At 56.5% G+C, this 24,607-nt stretch overlaps 5 protein-coding genes across 6 annotated transcripts; 2 read left to right on the top strand and 3 right to left on the bottom strand.

The window, feature by feature from the left end:
- The first annotated feature begins 166 nt into the window (after positions 1 to 166).
- Positions 167 to 7,461, top strand: Rgl2 (ral guanine nucleotide dissociation stimulator like 2). Its single transcript, XM_075979602.1, has 18 exons — positions 167 to 707; positions 923 to 1,119; positions 2,401 to 2,484; positions 2,725 to 2,903; positions 3,004 to 3,054; positions 3,140 to 3,437; positions 3,668 to 3,919; positions 4,000 to 4,103; positions 4,182 to 4,266; positions 4,341 to 4,409; positions 4,536 to 4,610; positions 5,278 to 5,310; positions 5,429 to 5,550; positions 5,652 to 5,747; positions 5,824 to 5,935; positions 6,014 to 6,307; positions 6,635 to 6,749; positions 6,838 to 7,461. Exons 2-18 carry the CDS (start codon positions 964 to 966, stop codon positions 7,047 to 7,049), a joined length of 2,337 nt encoding a protein of 778 aa, XP_075835717.1. The 5' UTR covers positions 167 to 707; positions 923 to 963; the 3' UTR covers positions 7,050 to 7,461.
- A 905-nt stretch (positions 7,462 to 8,366) lies between these two features.
- On the bottom strand, positions 8,367 to 10,100 carry Pfdn6 (prefoldin subunit 6). 2 transcript variants are annotated; one of them, XM_075979608.1, is made up of 5 exons: positions 9,987 to 10,100; positions 9,521 to 9,659; positions 9,265 to 9,335; positions 9,061 to 9,185; positions 8,367 to 8,573 (listed from the first exon to the last, which is right to left on the bottom strand). In XM_075979608.1, exons 2-5 carry the CDS (start codon positions 9,582 to 9,584, stop codon positions 8,450 to 8,452), a joined length of 384 nt encoding a protein of 127 aa, XP_075835723.1. In that variant the 5' UTR covers positions 9,585 to 9,659; positions 9,987 to 10,100; the 3' UTR covers positions 8,367 to 8,449. The 2 variants fall into 2 exon arrangements, with proteins under 2 accessions (XP_075835723.1, XP_075835724.1); XM_075979609.1 differs by lacking the exon at positions 9,987 to 10,100 and adding an exon at positions 9,788 to 9,859 and having other exon boundaries at positions 8,370 to 8,573.
- Positions 10,101 to 10,170: 70 nt separating this feature from the next.
- On the top strand, positions 10,171 to 18,810 carry Wdr46 (WD repeat domain 46). The gene is made up of 15 exons (XM_075979604.1): positions 10,171 to 10,290; positions 10,379 to 10,579; positions 10,671 to 10,751; positions 10,863 to 10,975; positions 11,097 to 11,184; positions 11,265 to 11,326; positions 12,745 to 12,849; positions 12,956 to 13,106; positions 13,217 to 13,352; positions 14,284 to 14,383; positions 17,500 to 17,813; positions 17,903 to 17,997; positions 18,087 to 18,182; positions 18,285 to 18,398; positions 18,493 to 18,810. Exons 1-15 carry the CDS (start codon positions 10,222 to 10,224, stop codon positions 18,598 to 18,600), a joined length of 1,833 nt encoding a protein of 610 aa, XP_075835719.1. The 5' UTR covers positions 10,171 to 10,221; the 3' UTR covers positions 18,601 to 18,810.
- A 274-nt stretch (positions 18,811 to 19,084) lies between these two features.
- Positions 19,085 to 20,619, bottom strand: B3galt4 (beta-1,3-galactosyltransferase 4). Its single transcript, XM_075979607.1, has one exon. It carries the CDS (start codon positions 20,401 to 20,403, stop codon positions 19,285 to 19,287), a length of 1,119 nt encoding a protein of 372 aa, XP_075835722.1. The 5' UTR covers positions 20,404 to 20,619; the 3' UTR covers positions 19,085 to 19,284.
- Positions 20,620 to 21,311: 692 nt separating this feature from the next.
- Positions 21,312 to 24,604, bottom strand: Rps18 (ribosomal protein S18). Its single transcript, XM_075979601.1, has 4 exons — positions 24,542 to 24,604; positions 24,006 to 24,104; positions 21,517 to 21,797; positions 21,312 to 21,431 (listed from the first exon to the last, which is right to left on the bottom strand). The coding sequence occupies exons 1-4, from the start codon at positions 24,542 to 24,544 to the stop codon at positions 21,356 to 21,358; spliced, it is 459 nt and encodes a 152-aa protein (XP_075835716.1). The 5' UTR covers positions 24,545 to 24,604; the 3' UTR covers positions 21,312 to 21,355.
- Between the last annotated feature and the right edge of the window lie 3 nt (positions 24,605 to 24,607).

The raw sequence follows: 24,607 nt of genomic DNA, 5'->3' as shown, positions 1-24,607 counted from the left end.
CCTGCCCCATGCCGGGGGGGTGGGGGGGCCGACGCAGCCACGTAGGAACTGCGCACACTCTGGCGCACCGAGAGACCCGGACTCCGGCGGCGACGGACCCGAGCGGACCCAAGAGTGACGGAAACGCCGCCGCACCTCCGGCTCCGCCCCTAGGGTGGGCGGACACAAAGGCGGCCCAGAAAACCCGGGGCGGATTTGCTCCGTTGCACCCGCGCGCTGGAGTGGGAAGTGTCATTAGCGGGCTGCAGTAACAGGGTCGCCCCCCTACCAGAGCGCTTTCCGAGGGAGTTGCACTTGTGCTTATTAGAGAAAGATTTAAAATCCTGCCCTTGCCCTCCCGCGGAGGCCTGAGAGGACTCGATCGCCAGTCTGTCTGTTCTGGGCGACCGGGGCTCCGGAGTCCCCGAGCAGGGTTGCAGGGTCTAGTGGAGTGGGGCACCTGGCGCCTGGGTCCCGAACCCTGGCGTCCAGCACTTCCCTAGTCGGCGGCCCTGGCTCCTGTCCTCACTTCCTTCCCTTTTTGGCTCCTGCTGTCTGGCGGGCGGACGCGGGGAGGGGGGAAGCGGAAAGGGCGGGAGAGCCCGGGAACCCGGCAGGGTTCGGGAGGGGGGGCGCGGAAAAGCTCTGGAGGGGACTCGGTCGAGGGCCAGAAACCGACCAGGACAGAGGGCCAGGACCCGCGCGCAGCCTCTCACGCCTCCCGACAGGTCAGAGCCAGAGCACCGGTTGACCCTGCCCATCCCGCACTTATGATCCCCTAACCCCTAACGGGCACTGAGGACCCCGGTTTCCTACTCCCGTGTGCTCTCTCCTCCCAGCCTTCCTGAGGGACCCCCACCCAGGCCTTCCCTGCCCGTGTCCCCCACGCCCGTGTCCCCCACGCCCGCCTGACTCCACCCCCACCCCACCCGTCTCTCCCCAGGCGCCCCCATGGCTTGACCCCGCTGATTCCTTCAGTCGGCCATGCTCCCGCGGCCCCTGCGGCTGCTTTTGGACACGAACCCCCCCGGGGGAGTCGTGCTGAGCAGCTTCCGGAGCCGAGACCCCGAAGAGGGTGGGGACCCAGGTGGCCGGGCCGTGGGCGGGGGGCAGGAGGAAGAGGATGAGGAAGAAGAAGAGGTGAGACGCGGGTGGTGGGAGGCAGGGCATTAAATATTTCTGAGACTCTCCTCCTTCTGGTGTCTCTGGGTCCCTCGGTCTCTTCCGCCCTGCCTCGCTCACATCCGGACCTCTGCCTGGGTATCTGGCCGCGGGTCCTGGTGTCTCTGGAGTCCTCCCTGTCCGTCTGCGGGACTCGGGACCCGCCTGCAGGAACCTGCCGAGTTCCTGCCTGGAAAGTCTGGCTGGCAAGCTGGCGGGCTGTGCCTGCGGGGCTTAGGCCCTTCTTGCCCGTGCCTGCCTCAGAGAGCTGCCTCTGGGCGGTGTGTCTAGGTCCTTGTCTCCCTCCTGGTTTTTGTTTGGCGGGGAGGGGTTTGTTTCCACGGTAACCAACTCCTCAGCCTCTAGGATTGGGGAGGGAACCCTCAGATTTCGCCGCCCCTTCCCCCACCCCCTGGTGCCGGATTGAGTCAAACCTAGAGGTACTGGCACCTGGAGAGATGATCCCAGGATAGGTAGACAGTGGTCATCTTCGTTCTTAGGGACTGATAGCTGTGGCCAGCAACAGGACTTAGGGCTTCAAAGAGGGTCCAGAAGTTAGATTTGGAGCCCAAGAGGCCCTGGACTCCTGGGTCCCGACATTAATTAGTAAAGTTAGGGTGACTGGCAAGGCTGGTTTTTCGGGATCAGTCGGGGGAGGGGCTAGGGCCACATGACTATGAGTCTACCGCCCCCCCATCACCCTTACTTCCCCTTTTTCTTGTAACTGAGATTGGAGCCGCCACCTTCAGGGGGTCCCCAGTGCTGAGATTTAGTGGAAGCTGCATTCGGGAGACCTGGGAAAGGGGTCTATAAAGAGAGACTAAATTTGGGCTCCTCTGCTTCTGTCAGGGAGGGCGGGGCATGAAACAGTCTGACGGTTCAGCTTCTCTCTGCTTCAGGTCTCTCTGCCTTCGGCTTTGGGCCTCTTGTGGCGCCCTGCTCCTGCCCTTTGCACCCCGCTTTTCTGCCGTGTTGGGCTCAGCTGTGGGGGGAAAGGGATTTGGGTGTGTTCCTGCATTCAGTTGGCACCTCACTGAAACCTCTATTCCACCGAACTCTGAGGCGGTTTGGGGGGGCTGTCTGAGCCCCAGTGGGGGTAGACCTGGGGTCACCAGCACCCTCTACCCCTCGTACTCGCTGGTATTGTCCCCCGCCATCGCAGGTGAGGGGTAGAGTGGGAGGAGCAGGGCCTGGGGAACAATGGCTAGGGACCGGACCGGAGGTGCTGTGGAACTGACTTCCTTTTTCTTGCTTCTCCAGGCTCCTGTGTCTGTCTGGGATGAGGAGGAGGATGGCGCCACCTTTACTGTCACAAGCCGCCAGTATCGGCCTCCTGATCCCTTGGTGAGATCATGACTTTGACTTCTCACCTCTGATCCCTCACCTCTCAGTTCTTTCTTTGATTTCTTTCCTCTCTTTTTGGCCAGAGCGCTGGTTGGATGTCTGGAGTCTAGGACTCTGTGGTGTGGTTTAAGCCATGCACCTGTCCTCTCTGAACCTTAGCAAAAGTGAGCCAGGTCTGGATTACCCCAGACATCTAGCAGTAGGCTCGGGGAGATCAGTGTGCCCCTCCGTGTTCTCCAGGTCCCCTTGCCTCCCCCGCGTTCCTCCCGACGGCTCCGCGCTGGCACTCTGGAAGCCCTGGTCAGACACCTGTTGGATGCCAGGACGGCAGGGACTGACGTGACTTTCACGCCAGCCTTGCTGGCCACACACCGGGCCTTCACCTCCACGCCAGCCCTGTTTGGGCTTGTGACTGACAGGTCCGGGACCGAGGGTTGAGGGGCTCCTGGATGTGCTCTGAGCTCACAGCACCAGGGGGGTTGGTAAAGCGGCGTAGGTAGAGCCTTTCCTCATCCCCAGGCTGGAAGCCCTCGAGCTGCGTGCTCCTGGCGAGCTAGAGAGGACCACAGGGTGAGTGGCCCCTGACTCTACCTCAGTCCCCTCTGAGGAAGCCAAGGTTGGACCTCTGACCCTTGGCTGGTTCCCCTTCTCCCAGGGTAGCCATCTCCGTTCTTTCAACCTGGCTGGCCTCTCACCCTGAGGATTTTGGCTCTGAGGTCAAGGGTCAGCTTGACCGGCTTGAGAGCTTCTTGCTTCGGACAGGGTATGCAGCACGGGAGGGTGTTGGGGGGGGCAGTGCTGACCTCATCCGAAACCTTCGGGCCCGGGTAGATCCCCGGGCCCCCGACCTTCCTAAGCCCCTGGCCCTTCCTGGCGATTCCCCTGCTGACCCCACGGATGTCCTGGTGTTCCTCGCTGACCACTTGGCCGAACAGCTGACCCTGCTAGATGCGGTGAGACCTTGACCTTTGACCCTACACTCTGACCCCTCACTAACTCTCCTGGGCTCCAGATCCTTTCCTTGCTTCCAATGCTCCTGGATTCCTCTGCCATCTGCTGCTCTGACCCTCCCTTCCCTCCTCCCTGTGGCTGTCATCCTCCAGCTCTGTGCCCTGCTGGTCTCTGGTATTGGAAACTTGCCTGGCTTGTCTATGAATTGTAACCTATGACCTCCACCCTGTAGGAGCTGTTTCTCAACGTGATCCCCTCTCAGTGTTTGGGAGGCCTCTGGGGTCACAGGGACCGGCCAGGACATTCTCACCTCTGCTCTTCTGTCCGAGCTACTGTCACACAGTTCAACAAGGTGGCAGGGGCAGTAGTTAGCTCTGTCCTGGGGGCCACCTCAATTGGAGAGGGGCCGGGGGAGGTGACCGTGAGGCCCCTCCGACCCCCACAGAGGGCCCGGCTCCTGGAGAAGTGGATCCGAGTGGCAGAGGTGAGAAAGAACAACCCTACTGGGGGGGCTGTGCCGTGGAGAGGGGCCCTAAGCCTTGTCTCTGTTTCCGGTCCTCACAGGAGTGCCGCCTGCTTCGGAACTTCTCCTCAGTCTACGCTGTAGTGTCTGCTCTGCAGTCCAGCCCTATCCACAGGCTTCGGGCAGCCTGGGGGGAAGCAGCCAGGTGGGAGGCCTGGAGCGCCCGAGGCCTGGAGCGCAGCAGCTAAGCCAGACCTGTGCTCAGACTGCTCTTCCTCCCTAGGGACAGCCTCAGAGTCTTCTCCAGCCTGTGCCAGGTTTTCTCAGAGGAAGATAATTATTCCCAGAGCAGGGGGCTCCTCATGCAGGTGAGGCCAGTCTTGCTTTCCCTACCTCTGCACCTGCTCCCTCCTCCCAATCACCTGGTCTCTATCACCACCAGGAAGTGAAGCTGCAGCCCCCTGTGGAGCCACACTCCAAGAAGGCGCCAAGGTCCGGCTCCAGGGGTGGGGTGAGTGACCAGAGGGGCTGGACGGGAGGCTCTCCTGGTGAGGAGAACAAAGCCGGTTCTGTGGAGGGAAGGGAGGGAAGGGCTGTTTTCTGACCTGACTGGAGTCTGACCCTGACCTCTCTGCAGGGTGTGGTTCCATATCTTGGGACCTTCCTGAAGGACCTTGTGATGCTTCACGCCGCCTCCAAGGATGAGCTGGAGGTCAGTGGTGTGTGTGTGTGTGTGTGTGTGTGTGTGTGTGTGTGTGTGTGTGTGTATGTGTGTATTTGCGAGAGGTCCATCCTGGAAGGCTTAACAAGGCTTAACAAGGGCACCTAAGGGTCAGGCTACAAGACAGAAGCAGCAGACTGGCTACAGTTTCTGGAGCCAGGTTCTGTTAGCATGGCAAACAGTTCAACCTCTGCACTTCAGTGGTCTGTCAGTATATGTCCGACTGTCTACGTCAGCCTGTTAATGAGTTCCACCCTCAGTGCTGCAAACGAAAGAAAATGCTGAGGCTTCCAGAAAGCTCCCTGTCCTGCCGTGAGCCCAGTTTTCTCATCTAGAAGCTAGATGCTTTCCCTCAGACAGCAACTTAAAGTCTTAAAGTGTCCAGTGGAGCTGGGCGTCAGCTGGACGGCACGCGGGTAGACACAGGCAGGTATCATGACTTCAAGGCTGGTCTCATCTACGTGGTGAGTTCTAGACCAGTCAAGGCTACACACAGTGAGACCCTGTGAGGCTGAGAGTTTGTGTCTGAGATGTGCCTGGGGACAGACAGGGGTGAACCCAGGGTCTGAGTGGCTCGTGCACTGCCTGTTTGGGGACGGGGGTGTTCTCTCTGGTGCCCGAGCAGGGTCATCATTTTCGTCTCTTACTGCTCCTGCAGAACGGCTACATCAATTTTGACAAGCGGAGGAAGGTGAGCAGACTGAGGCTGGACGCTGGGCTTCTCCGTCCATGCTCCAGGAAGGGGAAGGGGGAGGCAAACTCAGGGGTCCCTGAGTTTTGGCTCCTGCAGTTTGAGGGCTCCTTCCCAGGAGTTTGCTATCCTTTCCGAGCTGCTACGCCTCCAGAATGAATGTCGTGGCTATGACCTCAGACCTGACCCCGATATCCAGCAATGGCTCCAGGGCCTCCAGCCATTAACTGAAGCTCAGAGGTGACTGGCTGGCTGGGTGGTTGGAGGACACGGGCTGGGGGACGTGGGTGTGCGTGTGTTGGTGGCATGTGCTGACCTCTGCCCATGGCTATCCTGTCCAGTCACCGTGTGTCCTGTGAAGTGGAACCACCTGGTACCAGCGACTCTCCTGCTGCAAGGATGCTCCGGCCGACGCTAGTCATCTCCCAGTGCACAGAGTAGGAGCACTGCTGGCCGGGAGCTGGTTTCCTGGGGACCTTCCACTGCCAGTTCTCTAATTCCCTGCCTCTCCAGAGTCCTGGGCTCGGTTGGAGGCCCCACTCCTCTGGTGTCCTGGGATCGGCCCAGCGTTGGGGGAGATGAGGTCCCTGGAACCCCTGCTCCCCTGCTGACTCGGCTGGCCCAGGTGAGTCCGCTCTTAACTCTATGCTAAGACATTTCTTTTTCGCCTCCTTCCCTTCTGACTTGACCTGTCTGCCCCTAGCACATGAAGTGGCCGTCTGTCTCCTCTCTGGACTCTGCCCTGGAAAGCAGCCCCTCCCTGCACAGTCCTGCCGACCCCAGCCACCTCTCCCCTCCAGCCTCCTCCCCTAGGCCTTCTCGAGGTCACCGCCGCTCAGCCTCCTGTGGATCTCCACTGAGTGGGAGCACAGGAGAAGGGGCCTCTAGGGGTGCTGGATATGGGGGAGGAGCATCTGGACCAGGGTCCTCTGATTGCCGAATTATCCGAGTCCAGATGGAGCTGGGGGAAGATGGCAGCATCTACAAGAGCATCTTGGTGAGAGGCATTTGTGTTGCCTTGGGTTTGGGCAGCCAGGACTCAACTGTGGCTTCTGTGGGACTCAGAGCAGGTGTTCGACATTGACAGCAACTCAGCGGGCCACTCCCTGAGTTCTGGGGGCTGCACTACACCTTCAGAGCCAACAGTTTTCCTGCATGCTTGTTGTACTGGGCACCATGTGGGCTGGTTTACCAGGCACTGGCAACCACCATTTTGGGTTTCCTGTCTTTTGGGTTTCCTGTTCATTTTAACTCTTCTGGCTGGGTTGGAAGGCTAGGAAGCCGGCCATCATATGTATTTATTGCTCTTCTGGTCTCTTGCAAGGTGACAAGCCAGGACAAGGCCCCAAGTGTCATTAGTCGTGTCCTTAAGAAAAACAATCGTGATTCTGCAGTGGCTTCAGAGTTTGAGCTGGTGCAGCTGCTACCCGGGGAGCGAGGTGAGCAGCCAGGGGAAGACAGAGTGGAGGGTGTGTTCTCACTGGGCCTGGGGAAGCTGTGAATGCCTGACCACCTCTGCACCCACAGAGCTAACCATCCCACACTCGGCTAACGTCTTCTACGCTATGGATGGTGCATCTCACGATTTCGTCCTGCGGCAGCGCAGAAGGTCCTCCGCTGCCACACCGGGCTCCCACGCCGGCCCCTCTGCCTCAGGAACTCCCCCAAGCGAGGGAGGAGGGGGCTCCTTTCCCAGGATTAAGGCCACAGGGAGGAAGATTGCGCGGGCCCTGTTCTGAGGAGGACGTCCCGTTGGTTTACAGAAGTCATAGTGCTTGCACCAGGTGTGAGCAGCCACCAATGGCAGCCATTACACCAGGGCGGAAATCCCGAAAGGTGGTCAGCAGCCCTGGGACAGTGAAGTGCACTTGTTTACCAAACCACCTCAAAAGCCAGCCCCGTGGGACTGGTGACCATATAACCAAATTGGGTCCCTGCACATGGCGTCCACCCGGGGAATGTGGCATACTGTCAGTGCTGGGGAGAGTATACTCCTGCCACGTGCTAGCCTGTGAAGGGCCCAGCAGAGGCCTAGAGGCTGAGCCCAGGGTGAAGGACGATGACAGGACGTTCTGCTGGGACTTTCTCGTCCCATGCTGGGGGTTCCTGTCACTGTGCCAACACTAAGATAATAAACCAAACACTACCTGATCCCGTCCCCGTCTTTCAGTGCACAGAGCTGGACACGAGGACTGGGGAATGGGTATGAGGGCACAGGACAAGGGCCAATGGCGCCACTCCCAGAGGTCCCCAGCATGGCTCAGTGCTCACGGGCTTGGCAGGATGCACAAGGCTCTGGTCCGTCCTGGAACCTGAGAGCAAGGTCCTGGTGACAGTTAACCCGGTGATGCCCTCACTCCTGGCCCCTTCATAGACTCGGCTTTCCCTTGCCACAGACCCTAAGAGGCAAGGGGTTCCTGAAGGACAGCGGTCACTGTGGACGTCCCTCAAGACAGAGTTGTAAGAGATAATTTAGGACAAAGAAGTTAAAGAACAACTTTGTGGATATGACACATAAATTTGGGAGAATTTCAGATTAGTTAAGTTACATTCAGTCAGGCGCTGGTGACGCATGCCTTTAATACCAGCACTCGGGAGGCAGAGGCAGGTGGGTCTCTGATTTTGAAGCCAGCCTGGTCTACAGAGTGAGTTCCAGGATAGCTAGGTTTATACAGAGAATCCTTATCTCAGAACAAAAAAAAAAGTTAAGATTCAAAGCAATGGTAAGATGGCAGGTGAAGACTCCAACGCCCTAGGGCTGGGGGGGGGCAGGTGCTCAGTGAGCGACCACATCCTATCCCGGGCTCTGAGGCTGAGAACTCGGAGTTCCATAGCTAAGCTGACGTTCTCAACATCACGCTGCACTGCATCTTAGGGAAGGGAAGGTAACGGGCTGCACGAACAGGCAAGACACCGCTGGAAACATTTCAGACTCCAAACTGAAGGCGCACAGGCAAGACCCTGCGTTTAGTTCTCGAAACTAGGAAAACGAGTCACGAGAACTGCTAGAGAGTCCAGCGGCAAGAACTCTATCTCTGAGGCCCGTAGACTGACTTGCTTTTGTTTACATTTTATTGGCTATTCTAGTGGGGACCCTGGAGCTGTCTCACCCCTCCCTCCCCTCCCCATTCCATGTGGGTCAGGCCTTCCCAGGAGCCTTTGCTGCCTGGGCTCGCTGGAACTCCTGTTGCAGCTGAGCAAGGGTTTCCCTCTGTTGCTCTGACTGCCGCTCAAGGTCCCGAAGCTGCGATTCGTAGCGCTTACTGAGGAGGGGAAAAAAGGGACAGGAAGAAAGGAGAAATTAGTGGGACTCATTGCTGAGTGCCGAAGGGGGACTGGTGGTGAGGTTTGTGGGATGGGAGTCGGGGGGAGCGCTAAGGGAAAGAAAAGGCTGATGAGATGAACCAATCTCCAGAACCCACACACTGTCCTCTGACTATACCTGAGTTGCCATGACACACATGACACCCCCCCCCCCCCAATTGTAACACAAAAAGAAAGGTTGAAGTGGTGGCGCCTCTAAGCCAGTCCCTCGGAAGGCAAAAGCAGTTGTATTTGTGACTGAGGCCAGCTTAGTCTAAGCAGTGAGTTCCAGGCCAGCCGATAGTCTATGGTGAGACCCCGTCTCTGGGAGGAGTAAAGGAAAGGAGGGCTTGGGAAATGGATAAGAGGGGCGGCTGTGGAGAACTACCCAGCCCGGGCTCAACTCTTCTGCGCTGAAATGCCAGCGCAGGGCGGCGAGGCACTTACATTTCCGCTGTGATATAGTCTAGCCTCTTCCCCACCGTGGCCCGAGCCTCCCCTAGCTCCTGTTTGACAAGTACGGGTCCCAGCAGCTTAAAGACGACGTTGGATCCATCCAGCAAGGCCAGTTCCTGAAGAGGGGATGGGAGGGTTTATGGGATAACCGTGCCCAGCAGAGCTCCTCCTGGCCCCAGAGTCCCAGATCCTCACCTCCTTCACGATATTATTTTCTGTTAGCTGGGCCTCAAGCTTCTGCCTCCCTGACATGGATTTACTTAAGTCTGAGGTGGTGAGAGGAAACGCATGATTAAAAACAGCGAATGGGCCAAGACTCGCACAATCCCGGAGAGGCTGGAGGTGAGGACAGAGCAAGGATGCCGAGGCGAGGGGCACGAGGCTCCCTCCCACTGCGGGGTGCTTGAGCTGAGAGCGGAAAGGGGCAAGACCACGCCAGCTCTGCTCTTACCCTTCTGCAGCTGTTGGTATTTCTCCACTTCTCCCTGCAGCTTCTTTTGGATCAGCTCAGCCATGGTGAAGATGAAAGCCTAGGGCGGGGGTCGCTGGCTCTCAAGCGATGGAAGGCACCTGGGATCCGCTTTCTGGCCCTGCGGAGGGACAGCACTTTCTGTTGGCAGCTCTCTGAGGCACCGCAGCCTTTCCTCATCCAGAGCAGCCACTCTTTAGGAACTGGAGAGCGAAAGCAGACCCCGAATCCTCCAAGCCAAACCCTAACCTCTTCACGTTAGACCCACTGTCTTAATAAACCCGGAAGTAAACAAGGCATGCCGGGAGAAAGACGGCGCCGGAAGCCACATTCTGACACATGCCGGGATATGTAGTTCTGACCTGTGTGACACTCGTTCTACCGAAAGGGCTAGACCAGAGAGGTTTTAGGCAAGAGAGAGAAGTTAATCTGGCAAAAAAGAACTCACCGTTACCAGGATTCTGGACCCGGACTTTACTGTTAGTCATCATTTGGTCAGAAGCTGCCCCTCGGGCGACACTACCGGCTCCTAGAGGCTCGCGGAGGTTTGCCTTCACACAAGATGGCGCCAGAGGCTTCAGATCCCATACGGCGATGATTGGACGAAGGCCGGAAGTTTCTTAGCTGTGGGTCTGCTGCGGGGAGTTCCACACGTGGGTCGTTGTTTCGCGTCGCTCACCGAGATGGAGACAGCCCCCAAGCCGGGCAAGGGTGTCCCACCCAAGAAGGACAGCCCTCAGGCCAAGAGGAAGGTAGCGCCCTGGGTGGGAGGCGGCGGGCGCCATGGGGCTCTGGCTCCGGGTCGGGCTGCGAGTGCTAGCGCTCCTCCTCTGCCCCTAGAAACCTCCGCGGTACTGGGAGGAGGAGGTGACCCCAGCCGCCGCCCCCGCGGGGCCGCCTCAGAAGAAGGCCAGGGCTCGGGAGCCGCGACTCCCGAGGTCCAAGGGCGTGCGCGGCGCCCCGAAGTCTCACTTCGGCCGGAAGCCCCAAGCCCCCAAGAACGCCTCGGACCGGAAGAAGCCGCGGCGGACTCTGTCTGGGGTGAGCCTGGGACCGACGGGGCTGGGGGCAGTGCGGGTGAGAGGAACCGGGTCGATCGGAACCTGCCCTTTGCCTTCCTTGCCCTCGCCAGGCCCAGGACCCGTTCCCAGGACCCGCCCCCGCGCCCGCGGAGGTGGCCCGGAAGTTCTGCCGCATTGACAAGTCCCAGAAGGTGAGGACGGGCCGGACTGTGGGGCGGGACTGCAGGGCGGCCCGGCTGGTGGCCTTGCTGGGGCCTCGCAGGTGCTCAGCGGCTCTTCCAACCCTGTTGACAATACCCTAGCTCCCCCATTCGAAGCCAAAAACCCGCACCAAACTTGAGACGGCTGAAGCGCAGGAGGAGGAGGCAAGCGTAAGAGCTGCCCGGGCCGAGCTGCTGCTTGCTGAGGAACCTGGGTGAGTGGTGCTGGACCCGCGCTCTCCTACCCTGTTTTTCTGGGACTTTGATTTTGCATTTTCGTGTTTGGATGCCAGCTTCATGCTAGAGAGCGTCCCTGTCGTCCTAACTGCCTTTCAGGTTCCTGGAAGGAGAAGATGGCGAAGACACAGCCAAGATACTGCAGACAGACATCGTGGAGGCCGTGGACATTGCAAGCGCTGCCAAGGTGAGCCTGAGGCGGAAGAGCGGCCCAGGAGACCGCCTGGCCTCCTTCATTCGTTCAATTTGTTTCCCACCCTCTCGCAGCACTTCGACCTGAACCTGAGGCAGTTTGGACCCTACAGACTGAACTACTCTCGAACAGGGAGGTAAGGCTGAGTTCCAGTGGACTGTCCCTCTTTCTGAAGAAGGACTTAGTGATTTGTGTGTATGCATGTGTGCACACGGAGGCCAGAAGAGAGCAGGCTTTCTCTGTAGCTTTGGAGCCTGTCCTGGATCTGCTGTGTAGACCAGGCTGGCCTTGAACTCACAGAGACCTGTCTGCCTCTACCTCCCAGGTGCTGGGATTAAAGGTGTGCACCACCACCGCCTGGCAGGGCTTGTGGTGTTTTCTTAACCAGGAAACCGTCAGGTTCCTTTTCTTTGGTGCTGGGGTTATAGTCATGTACAGGACACCCAGATTGCAACGTGTGCGCAGTCCCAGCTCTGTTCTGTCTCTCTGCGCTGCCTCCTATACCTCCCCCGTCCCCTTTTTAGGGAAGAAGGGTTGATTCTGACCTATAGATCTGGGGGATGGATCATCACTGCGTGAGCTGGAGGGAGTTGAGCTCTTTTTTATGGTTCTGGATTTGGAACCCGTGCCCTTGTGTGTGCCTGCAAGGCACACACTTAACTCTTGAGCCACACCCACCCTCGGCAGCTCAGCTTCCAGTGACTTTGTGTGTGCCTGTTCACTTGCTGGTGTACCTGCACACAGGCGTGTATGCGTGTGATTTCCAGAGGTCAATGTGCCATCTTTTTGTGTTGCTTTCCAGTTTCTCTCCTGTTTATCGGGTATGAGTGTGCCTGTGCATGGCCGTGACATGCTGAAGTTTTCTCTCTGTCTGCCTGTGTGTGGGTCTGGAGTTCAAACTCAGGTTACCCTAACCCTAACCAGTCTCGCACCGCAAGTGCTTCCGGCCGCTGAGCTTTCTTGCTGGACCTCCACTTTATTTTTTAGCATTTCTAAGTTTTTACTATTTTACAAATGAGTGTTTCGCCTGCATGTGTAAACATCATGTCAGAAGAGGGCATCATATCCCTAGGAATCGGGGTTACAGATGGTTTGTTTGTGAGTTGATTTGTGGGTGCTGGGAACCGAAGCCAGTGTTCTCCACAGGAGCGGCAGGTGCTCACCGCTCAGCCGTCTCTTTAGTCCTCCACCTTACTGCTGAGCGGGTTCCTCACTGAACCTGGAGCTTGTTGGCCGCCTGGACTGTGTCCAGCAGGATCTGTCTTCCTTGGCCTCCCTGGCGCTGGGATTACACGTGTGGCCGGGATCTGGGCTCAGGTTTTGTGCTTTTGTGGTAAGCTCTTCCCTGATGAGCCATCCCCCTGCAGTGTGACTCTTGACCTCGTGTGGCTGCGTTTCCTCAGCTGCAGGAGCTGTGTCCGCCTCAGTTATGCAGTGCACGTCTGGTTGCTGCATCGCTTTCTCCGTCTGTGGAGGGGCTGGGGCGGGACTGACCGAATGATTCCCCCGTCAGGTCAGGGCGCCCCCTGAGTCAACTCTGCTTCACCTCCACAGACACCTGGCATTAGGAGGTCGTCGGGGTCATGTGGCTGCCCTCGACTGGGTGACAAAGAAGCTCATGTGTGAGATCAATGTCATGGAAGCGGTGCGGGACATCCAGTCAGTGCTCCCTCTGCTAGCAGTCGATGGGAGTGGGTCGGCTGTTCCCAACTGGGTGATGCCCTGTGGTCCTGGCTCCATGGAACTCCTCCTCCTTTCTACCCAGCTTTCTCCATTCTGAGACTTTGCTCGCTGTGGCTCAGAACCGCTGGCTTTACATCTACGACAACCAGGGCATTGAGCTCCATTGCATCCGTCGCTGTGACCGAGTAACTCGACTTGAATTCCTCCCCTTCCACTTCCTCCTGGCCACCGCTGTGAGTGGCTGTGGAGCAGAGGGCCCCGTGGCAGCTCTTGGGAGCTTTCTCCTTTGGGACCAGCAGAGGGACACTGGGCGGCTGGACATCCATCTCTTTCTCCCTCTCAGTCAGAGACAGGGTTTCTGACCTACCTGGACGTGTCAGTGGGGAAGATTGTGACAGCTCTCAATGCTCGGGCTGGCCGGCTCAGCGTCATGGCGCAGAACCCTTACAATGCTGTGATTCACCTGGGACACAGTAACGGTCAGTTCCTGGCTTTTCTTTTTTTCTTTTTGAAACAGGGTCTGGTGTTAGAGGAGGCCGCTTGTTTGTCCTGGCCGCCCAGAACCAAAATAACCGCACAGAAAACTGTATTAATTAAATCACTGCTTGGCCCATTAGCACTAACTTCTTATTGCTAACTCTTTCATTTTAACTTAACTCATTTCTATTAGTCTGTGTATTGCCATGTGGTTGTGGCTTACTGGCAAAGTTTCAGCATGTCTGACTCTGGTGGCTCCATGGCTTCTCCTTGACTCCGCCCTTCTTTCTCCCAGCATTCAGTTTAGTTTTCCCTGCCTAACTCTGCACTCCCTCCTCTGCTATAGGCTCAAGGCAGTTTTTTTACTAACCAGTGGTATTCACAGCATACAGAGGGGAGTCCCACATCAGTCTGGTCCTGTAAGGAGTCTTTCTGTCTTGTCAGCCATCTCCCAAATAACAACGTGGAGACTTATGAGTGCTCAGCCTTAGCTTAGGCTTGTCCCACTAACTCTTCTATCTCAGCCCGTTGATATTGATCTATGTTCTGTTATAGACCCCACCCGAGCCTACTGCCAAGCTTGTTACCTCATCCCTCGGTACTGTCGTACTGTCCACGCTGCTTCTTTGTGCCTGGTTGGGTGTCTGCCTTCCTAGAGTTCTCTCTCTGCCCAAAGTCCTGCCTATACCTCCTGAGTAGCTATTTGCTGTTCAGCTTTTTATTAGACCAATCACAGTAATACACCTTCACACAGTATACAGATATTCTACAAGTACCTGTCTCAAACTGTGTTTCCAGCAGCTGGCCTGCCTCCCTTTGCGCGTGTGTGCTGACCTGACTGACGCACTTCTCTTGTGCTTTTCTGGCCCTCCACTAACAGCAAGAGCCCTGGCTGGTTCGCTCTGGTAACCCGGATTCTCCTCTTACCTCCAGGCACCGTGTCTTTGTGGAGTCCAGCTGTGAAGGAGCCACTGGTCAAGACTCTGTGTCACCGTGGTGCCGTGCGGGCCGTGGCAGTGGATCCCACAGGCATGTAAGTCACTTGTTGGGGGCGGGGTGTTGGGCGTGGTTAGGCAGGAAGAGATGGAAGGCAGTTCCATCCTGAGTTCCCTTAGGAGCACAGGCTGCATCCAGCCTGCATGGTGTGTGTGTCCTTGCCGTCCTGTGCAGATGGCCTAGTTTATGGGAGCACTTCCCAGGCCTGCTGGTGTTGTGTCACTGAAGACCTATTACTTGATGTTTTACAAAAGTCTCTCCAACCTGAATTGAACTCCTCTCTAGCCACAGGAGAGTGGATTCAGGGACCCATGCTGATGTCCCCAGGCAGCCCAGAGCCTTGCCCACCAGAGGTGCCCTGTGAATGTCTGAAGGATGAGAGGATTAAGAAGACAATACAAGTCAGAACAGTCGGGGAGTGTTGGTTCTCCCTCAGACAGCAGACATCTGAACCATCCCCTTTGATGAGGATGCCGCGGTGTGTTGTAGTTGCTAGCACTGCCCGGCTGCCCCGACCTCGTTTTAATGACAGATAAAGGAAGGCTTAGCAAGCTGATACTCCCATACAGTGTGTGCCTGAGGATGGGGAGCTCTCTGCTCCGTAATTTACGGTGGCCTAGAACACGAAGCAAGCCTCCTGAGTGGGATTACGGGTGTGTGCCGCAGTGCCTTTTTGAGCCACAGTTCCCAAGTTCTTCAGGAATCAAAAGCATTGGTTGCCTGAGCAAGGCCTGGTAGTGCACACTTTAATCCCAGCAGCCAGGAGACTGAGGCAGGAAGATTGAAAGTTTGGAACTAGTCTGGGCTACATATTGAAACCAATCAAGCCGGGCGGTGGTGGCGCACGCCTTTAATCCCAGCACTCGGGAGGCAGAGGCAGGCGGATCTCTGTGAGTTCGAGACCAGCCTGGTCTACAAGAGCTAGTTCCAGGACAGGCTCCAAAGCCACAGAGAAACCCTGTCTCGAAAAACCAAAAAAAAAAAAAAAAAAGAAACCAATCAAAAACCTCGTTCTCACATGTCCTGGGCCGAGGTCTGGCACTTGGATCATCACTGTTTTTTTTTTTTAAAAAAAATTATATTTTATATGCTTTGTTGTTTTGCCTGCATGTATGTCTGTCAGGATTTCAGATCTTGGAGTTACAGACAGTTGTCGGCTCCATGTGTGTGCTGGGTCCTCTGGAAGAATAATCAGTGCTCGTAAACACTGAGCCTCCGGCTCCTTTATTGGTTGTTGGTTTTTCAAGATAGGGTTTCTCTGTGGTTTCGGAGCCTGTCCTGGAACTAGCTCTTGTAGACCAGGCTGGCCTCGAACTCACAGAGATCCGCCTGCCTCTGCCTCCCGAGTGCTGGGATTAAAGGCGTGTGCCACCACCGCCCGGCTATGATGCTGTGTTTCTGTGGCGTATCCCTGAGAGGTCTTAAGAGAAATTTCCACTCCCTCTTACCCCAATGATCAGGGGCTTTGTACATGAAATTTCTGTTACTGCAGCTGTGTATGTGTGTGTCAGGGAGTTTATGAACAGGGTTTCAGACTAGCGCTGAACTCAGTGCTGGGACTAACGCTGTGTGCCACCACCACTGCCTGGCTTTTTTTTTTTTTTCAACAAGGTCTGACAGGGAAAGCCTGAAGTTACCAATTACCAATGTGCAAAAGTTTTCAAGATGCTGGGATTGCTCTGGCTGCTGCCATTGTTTTTGTGAACAAGTGATTTGGTTCTGCCCGATCTCTATCTGTGCCAGCTTGGCTCTGGAGTGTAAGGAAGCCTGGCTGAAGCTTTGTGCCTTTAATGCCTACTAGACCTGAGCTCTAGCTTATCCTGCCGGGGCCTATAACTCTCCTGCCCAGGGCTTCAGCCTGGTCAGCACTGTAGTCACAGACACTCTTTATCCTGCCTGCTTAGCTCTGGTTCTCCTCAGGCTACAGCTGAAGCAGCCTTTTCAAGGCTTTCTGGAAGCCTGCGTTAGGACTACCCTGAATTGGCTTCTGGAGGCTGACATGCTTCTTGTGAGCACAGCAGCTGGGTTGCCAGACTGGGACTTGCCCAGCCTCAGGTCCTCCCGAGGATGTGACACTGTCCGGATTGTTCTGTCATTTCTGGTCTGTACCAGTGGCCTTTTCAGCAGGACATGGTCTCACTACACAGCCCTGGCTGATGTGGACAAGGCTGGCCTCGAGTTCACAGAGACCCACCTTAGTGCTGGGATTAAAGTCACGCGCATCATGCCTAGCCCAGGGGCCTTTTTGTCCTGCCAGGTGCTATTGGATTGCCCTGGAATTTTTCAGTTCCTTCCTGGATTCATGGTCAAGGCCAAGAGACTCCTTGGCAAGGCTCCTCACCTTTAGCTCCCCTCTCGGCCTCTGGAAGAAAACAGCTTGTCTGTGGGGCAGCGCCACCCTGTCCGTGCACTGTTTTGCTTTCTAGGAGGGATGTCTTCGGAAGCATGGTCTTCACCTGTCCTGGCACTGGAGCTCCCGGGAACTCAGTCCTCCTCTCACTGGAGCTCTTACCAGCCCAGAAGACAGCTCCTACTTTCATGTCTGCCCGCAGCTGGTCGGGTCTCTTGCTAGGGGAGGCCTCCCTCATCTCTAAGGGTGCTCGGCCCCTTTGTTGAGCCACCCTGCTGCCCTTCTCAAGTAGATGCATGGTTAGATGTAGACTGGTGTGTTCTACAGATCTGTGACTGGTCTAAGGCAGTGTGGGTCCAGTAGGTATGGGAGCAGACACCAAATAGGCCTGGGACCGGAGTAAAGGGCAGAGCAGCTGCCCAGCGGGCCCTGAATTCAAACACACACCCCCACCTAGCCAAACCACAACAAAATCACAAAAGACTTCACATCTGTCTCAAGCCACTCCCTAACCCAGATTTCCTCTCTGGCCTTGAAAACAGGTCCAAATCCTTAATCTCAGCCTTTGGGAGGTACAGACAGGTTGATCTCTCCGAGTTCAGGGCTCCATAGTGAGACCATCTCGAAACGAACAAATACTAAGTAATGAATGGAGACAGTAGGGTGAGTTGTGTGAGATGCAGGCAGTGTTTAGTGTGGAGAGAACTTACTAGTCTTTTCTTTCACAACCAGAGTAGATACTTGGGATTTCGCCACAGGTTCTGCCAACACCCACTGGAGATTAACTGGTTCATTTCTCACAGGTACATGGCCACTTCCGGCCTGGACCACCAGCTGAAAATCTTTGACTTGCGAGGGACATTCCAGCCCCTGAGTGCCCGGACCCTGCCCCAGGGAGCAGGACATCTGGCCTTCTCCCAGCGGGGACTGTTAGTTGCAGGCATGGGTGATGTGGTCAACATATGGGCAGGGCCGGGCAAGGCCAGCCCCCCCACCCTGGAACAGCCCTACCTCACCCACCGACTCTTGGGCCATGTGCATGGCCTGCAGTTCTGCCCCTTTGAGGATGTGTTGGGGGTGGGACACAGTGGAGGCATGACCAGCATGCTGGTCCCTGGTAAGTGGGCCAGAGAGTGGAACAGACGGGGAGGGCCGACAGGTCCAGTCCGTCCAGAGTGGCAGGGCTGGTGCATTCTCCTCCTTCAGGGTCTGCTGAGCCCAACTTCGATGGTTTGGAGAATAACCCTTACAGAAGCCGGAAGCAGCGCCAGGAATGGGAGGTGAAGGCGCTACTGGAAAAGGTGAGCTCTGCTGGTGCTTTGTCCCCTCCCTCATCCTCTCTGGTGTCACCTCCGTGGGGCTCCTACCCATACCTGCCCTGTTACTTCAGGTACCTGCAGAGCTCATCTGTCTGGACCCCCGAGCCCTGGCAGAGGTGGATGTGGTTACTCTGGAGCAGCAGAAGAAGGAGCGGATAGAGAGACTGGTATGAAGCTGTCCAGTTGTTCAGCCCTCCTCATCTCTGTGCCCTACCCCATTTTGAGTGAGCTCCTGGGCTGCCCTTGATTTAATCCCTGTCCCTTGTCAGGGCTATGACCCTGATGCCAAGGCCGCCTTCCAACCCAAGGCAAAGCAGAAGGGCCGAAGCTCCACAGCCAGCCTGGTGAAGAGGAAAAAGAAGGTCATGGACCAGGAACACAGGGTACGTAAGCATGGGTGTGGTCAGGTGTCAGCCTGCTCCTCATCAGCCAGCCCCTGCTCACTTTGCCCGGTGCTCCCCACTTCCTTGTCTCCAGGACAAAGTCCGGCAGAGCCTCAAGGAGCAGCAGCAGCAGCGACAGAAGCAAAAGACAGCCAAGCCTGCGGGAGCCCGCCCTTCTGCACTGGATAGATTTGTGCGATGAGCCAGAGACGGCATTCCCCAAGATAACCACAGGGGCCAGATGGCTCAGTGCACGAAGACACTTGCCGCCAAGCCTGAAGACACACGGCAGAAGAGAGTCACTCACACAAGTTGTTAACTTTCTGTGGACTAGTGCACATTCAGGGCGGTGTGCAGTGTGTGTACACACACACAAAATGTAAATAATAATAAAAGATCTATAGGGAGTTCATCCCATGTGCCTTGTGTCTTACCTTAGCACTTACTTAGCTAGCTCCTTGGGTGGGTGGGTGTTAAACAAGGTTTTGGAGAAGTATCTGGATCACCCTGTAGATGTTTTCCCCGTATAGGGCTGTTCTAGACTCAGCTCATTGCCCTGCCTCTCCTACCCCACACCTACTGCTGCCTCAGCCCTTGCCTTAGCCCCAAGTGGCCGTCCTAGATGGACTTCTGTGCAGCACAACAGGTGTGCTCAGGTCCTGGTGAAGACAGGTGAAGACCTGCACTTGGGGTGGAGACGTTTTATTGGGCTCCTGTCCCAGCTGGTAACAGCAGTCTCCCTGGCACCCCTCCTGCGTTTTATCCCTCCCTGCTGTCTCTGGCGCTCTCAGGACAGGCCTGGTAGTGGCTTCAGAGTCTGCTGTGAGGAGATGGGTCACCGCAGGGAGGGAGCTGCAGCCTGGGCACAGGTCTCTGAGGAGCTGCCTTAGCTGTTGAGCCAGGCTATGAACCGGCACCTCAAGACACCCAGGAATCCCTGGAGCCAGGAGCAAAAGGGCTCAGTCCTTTTCCCATCCCGTCCGCTCACCAGCTTCCAGGCTTCCTGCATTTTCCAGGGATCCACCTGGTGGGATGTTAGCAGAAATTTCCCATAACAGCACCTGTCCAGGGGGTAGTGAGTGGCGCCAGCCAACTTGACACAGTGTGTCGGGGCAAGGCCCCCTCGCCTTGCACTCACTCCCACAAAGACATCCTCTAGAGGTAGAAGGGGTGCCCGGCTGGCCACCTTCAGAATGAGCCGCACAGCAGAGGCGGACAGTACGTACCCTGTGCCCGAGGCATAAGGTGGGAAAGGACCCCAGGTTTCAGGCCACAGTTCTTCTGACACGTGGTGCCGGTTCCCTGGGGTCCGAGTGGGGCGTACCCTCCAGTGCACTCGGCCTAGATACAGAAGTGGTACCGCCTGGCCTTTGCGCTCTTCATGGGCAGCTGTGGTCTCTTCCTGTGGCTCCTTGCCCTTCTGCCACCGCTCTGAAGGACCCCCTCTCTGGATCAGCTCTGACACCAGCTCATGGACGTTGACATACACGTCGTCGTCTGTCTTGAGGATGTAGCGGGCCATAGGACAGTATTTATTCACCCAGTTCAGCCCGCTGAGGGTCTTGAGAGTGAGGTTGCGGTAGGAATCCTGGAAGGAGGCCTGCAAGATGTCCTTCTGCGCTGCCGACTCCGAGGTCAGGTCGGCAGCGAGGAGCTGTCCTGTAGGTTCTCCCAGGAGGAAGAGCGTCTGCACCCTGAACCCCCGGACCTCGCGGATGGCGCCCCAAGACCTTCGAATGGCGTTCCTCTGGTTCAGGTGCTCCGGGGCCGTACACACCAGGATGAGCAGGAAGGGAGGGGGTCCGGGGCCAGCGCAGGCCTGGGGGTTGGAAATCAAGAGGCGGGGCAAGGCGAGGGGCGGCCCGGGTGAGGCTGGGGCTGGCAGCAGGGACGCCAGGGACAGGCTCAGCAGCTCCTCCCCGAAGCCGGAGGGTCCAAAGAGGGTCCAGAGGATCACCAGCAGCAGGATCGCCAGGAGGAGGCGCCGGAAGAGGCTGACCGGCATGGTGAGCCGCGGAGACCTGTGGACAGAACTGTTAGAGCGCCAGGAGGCGGGAAAGCGGCCCTAACCGGCCGCTGCAGCAGAAACACGAAGGCCTGTGTGCGGCGGGCCTGGCGCATTGCGAGGTGCAGCCCCAAGCCCACCGCAGCGGCCCTGGGAACCACAATCTTCTCCTAGCCCACACGCCAAGCTCGGCTCCTCCATTGCGCCCCTCCCCCACTACCTTCCCATCATGCCACTCAAGGCCGGAAGTCGACAAGCAGCGTGCACCGCGCTTGGCCCAGCCCTTCCCGTATTCGTTCCTGCGGTAAAGCGCGTAAGGAACCGGGCCACCTAGTTCCCGTATTTAGGACCTCTGGAGTTGCCAACGCCCATTAACTCACCGGAGCAGCCTCCGGCCACGATGTGCCCACTCAACACTACTCTAACTACACGTACTTTGTACTGAGATCTAAAGCCTGCTCAAGCTCCTCCTGGGGGTTGCCCAAGCCCGCGGCAACACCTCTGCCCACTTCTCAACAGCTCTGTACTCTTCCGTACTGACAGATCCAGCTTGATCCTTGCTCAAGCTCCCCCTTGAGGTTACCAACACCGGTGGCAACACCTGTTCCCGCCCAGACACGGTTGAACCAAAGGGTGGGGACTGGCAGTCTCCATGAACACCAATATTGTTCCTGCAACCTTATACCAAACAGAAAGCAAGGGATAGGACTGCACTGTTCTCCAGTTAGGAATCAGAGCCAGGTTATAGGCCTCAGCTCAGACACAGGAGCCCGTGTGTGTGTGTGTGTAAGGGAGATAGATATTTTAATTCAACCACACCGAAGTTGTCACAGCAGGGACCCCCTCCAGCCAACCATTGCAGAATCCTCCCCCACCGCCACCCAGCCACACGAAGACAGAGACCGAGGTCACAGGCATATAAACTATTTATTAACAGCAAAGGCCCAGAGACTCATTTCTTCTTGGATACACCCACAGTGCGGCCCCGGCGGCCAGTGGTCTTGGTGTGCTGGCCTCGAACACGAAGGCTGCAGGAGGAAAACAAACCACAGGTCACACATCAGCAAGGTCAGACAGCCCACTCAGAGCAAGCATGTGATGCCCCCCACTCACCCCCAGAAGTGGCGCAACCCTCTATGGGCCCGAATCTTCTTCAGCCGCTCCAGGTCCTCGCGCAGCTTGTTGTCCAGGCCGTTGGCCAGAACCTGGCTGTACTTCCCGTCCTTCACATCCTTCTGTCTGTTCAAGAACCAGTCTGGGATCTTGTACTGCCGGGGATTCTGCATGATGGTGATCACACGCTCCACCTCGTCCTCCGTGAGCTCTCCAGCCCTCTTGGTGAGGTCAATGTCCGCTTTCCTCAACACCACATGAGCGTATCTCCGCCCCACACCCTGGGGAAAAGTTTAGGAATGAGGTTTGGCTTACCCTCTTATTAACCTATTTACTCAGAAAGCACAGACTGCACACACACACACACACCTTTAATCTCTGAACTCCGGGAGAACCAGGAAAGTAAAAATTGTCTAAATCCACCAATCCCGTAACAACAGAACCTAAAGGGAATCCGTTCTGTCATATCCCACACCACTCTTCCAGATGTCATTCATTCAGGCCACACCGGACCAGTAACTCAAATTTGACACCGTGGTGCCCAGCCTCCGGTTTCAGGCACTTAGATTTTGCCCAGTGAAGAATGAGAGGCCCTTTTCTCAACAAGGGAACAAATTCAGGATCTTTTGTGCTGACCAAGGATTGGGATGAGGTGCGCAGCCCAGGGAACACAAAAAGCGTCCAGATGACACCCTACAGGAGGCCCAGAATGGCAGTCATGACCCACAAACCGAAGGTGACAACAAAGACCAAAACACTGGCTGCAGTGTGCCTACATAGCACATTCACCTCCATACACCCAAAGGGCGACCGCACGCCCCTCCTAAACATGACTGGATTAAGTAGATGGCCACACAAATGCCTGTTAAAGCTCTAAGACAGGAAAGTAGAGCTCTCTGAACCCCAAAGTGGGTTTGACTCTGCCCCCTAGAATTTAACGGGGGAAAAAAGTGTTGTTTTAGGGGCTGGAGAGCAGCTCAGCATAAGATTTCTGGTTGCTTTTCCAGGCCCAGCACATACATGCTGACAGCCACGCAGGCAGAGCAAGTGCACACCCTCAGCAGTCTCCACCGTGTTTGTCCTTGTGAGACCCTGTTCTGCACTCAAGGCTGCAGGTACTGAAGGTGCACATGTGATGCTTGGTGGTGCAGGCTAGGCCGAAGCTAGGGTGAGACTATTTCACAACGCGGGGCGCCATGCCCAGGCTTTCTGAGTTTTGTAAACACTTAAGAATTGACTCTTGCTATTTACAGCAGTTTGGAAGGACGGGATTTCTGACAGTACTATAGAAGACCCTACAAGCAAGGGCAGGCAGTACTTCCCACATCTGCCCAACCCCTTCCTACAAGCTTCCAGATGGTCAAACACTAATTTACCACCTTAACCAAGAAGCAAAACACAGCCTTAAAGAATTCATAAAGCCAGCTGGGCGGTGGTGGCACACGCCTTTAATACCAGCACTCAGAAAGCAGAGGCAGGTCCGTGGATCTCGAGTTCGAGGCCAGCTTCGTCTACAAGAGCCAGTTCCAGGACAGCCAGGGCTGTTACAGAGAAACCCTGTCTCAAAAAAACAAAACAAAAACAATTCCTAAAACCGCTGGGCGGCAGTGGTTCAGGCCTTAACCCCGGCACTTGGGAAGTAGAGGGCAGGTAGGTGGATCTCTGTGAGTTCAAGGCCAGCCTAATCGACAGAACAAGTTAAACCCTGTCACAAGGGAAAAAAAACAATTCAGAAAACACGTCACGGCAGACTCCTATCTCTCACCCTTTCTTGGTTAATTTAAGTACATCTTAACCACACCTCTGATCTGGAAGACCACTCCCCATAATCCCTTTCCTCAAATTCCGAATCCTTCTCCCCTATCGCCAACAAGCTTTACTTCTTAGGAACCCTCACTACACAGGATCTTCAGACACTGTGCCATGGTCTCTTCTACGATCAGTAGGATGCTCAAGTCTGAAAAGGCAGGTCCCACAGCACGACCATCACCCCAGGCCTTTCGACAACCCCCGGACTTCCTCACACCCCTCAGGACCACCATTCTCTAACGGCTCACAAGAAGCCAACACACACAGGAAACCTGGGATGGCAGACAGGCTAGCCCTTGCCCTCAAGGGGTACAGAATGACTGACAAGATGTTTTTAGTTATAAAACCACTAACTCTGGTAAAAATGAATAATGTCCCTACCTAGAAGGCTCTCAGCTCCGCAAAGAGAATTATTCAAGCTTCTACTCACCCTCTGCGTTGACTATTCCAATTACAACAAAAGCTACCTTTTACTCCTGGCATAGCGTTGTAAGCCACCCCTCCCCCCAATAACACTGCAGATCCACGGGTGTTAATTCACAGAAATCCGACCCAAGCGTCACCGCTACAGTGTGACAGAGAGAACACTCCAGGACGGCTCTCACAACGCGGGGCAGGACCACACTCACGCCCCATGTCTCCTCTCTTCTGCATCCCCTGCCCGCTAATACTGCTTTTACCTTAATGGCAGTGATGGCAAAGGCTATTTTCCGCCGCCCATCGATGTTGGTGTTGAGTACTCGCAGGATGTGCTGGAACTTCTCAGGGATCACGAGAGACTGCAAGGACACGGGGGACAATCAGACACTGGTGGCTATCACGCCGAAAAGGCGGCTGAGGCGGGGGTGGGGGTCCACCGGCGAGCACGGAGCCCTCCTCTGCCAGCTCCTCCACAGCTCAGCGCTCACCGCAGACGCTCAGGCGCGGGAAGATGCAACCCCGGACACGACGGGGGACGCTGACCGCGGCCAAATGCGCTCCGGGCACGGGAGGCGGAGGACCCACCCGGCTAGGCTCCTGCAACTTTGGTGCGTGCAGGGCATGCCCCTTCCTCCCCGGAACTCCACGTCCTCGGTCGCCCCCTCCCGCGGTCGCGCGCCATCGTCTCGGGGGAGATGCAGGCAGGCAGCCCAGGGCCTCCTCAGACCCCCGACGGGAAATCGCTCCCTGCCCCGGCTCAGATGTCGCCCGATGCCGGCGCGGAGTCCGCTCTTACCATGGCGGCGGCACAATCGGCGGCGTGTAGGCCTCCCGTGGAAGAGGGAGCGGAAGTGACGCATCG

This window comes from Microtus pennsylvanicus, chromosome 7, assembly GCF_037038515.1.
Source record: "Microtus pennsylvanicus isolate mMicPen1 chromosome 7, mMicPen1.hap1, whole genome shotgun sequence".
Taxonomy (NCBI): Eukaryota; Metazoa; Chordata; class Mammalia; order Rodentia; family Cricetidae; genus Microtus; species Microtus pennsylvanicus.
Note: the sequence above shows the minus strand (reverse complement) of the source record. Positions and strands in the feature narration are given on the sequence as shown.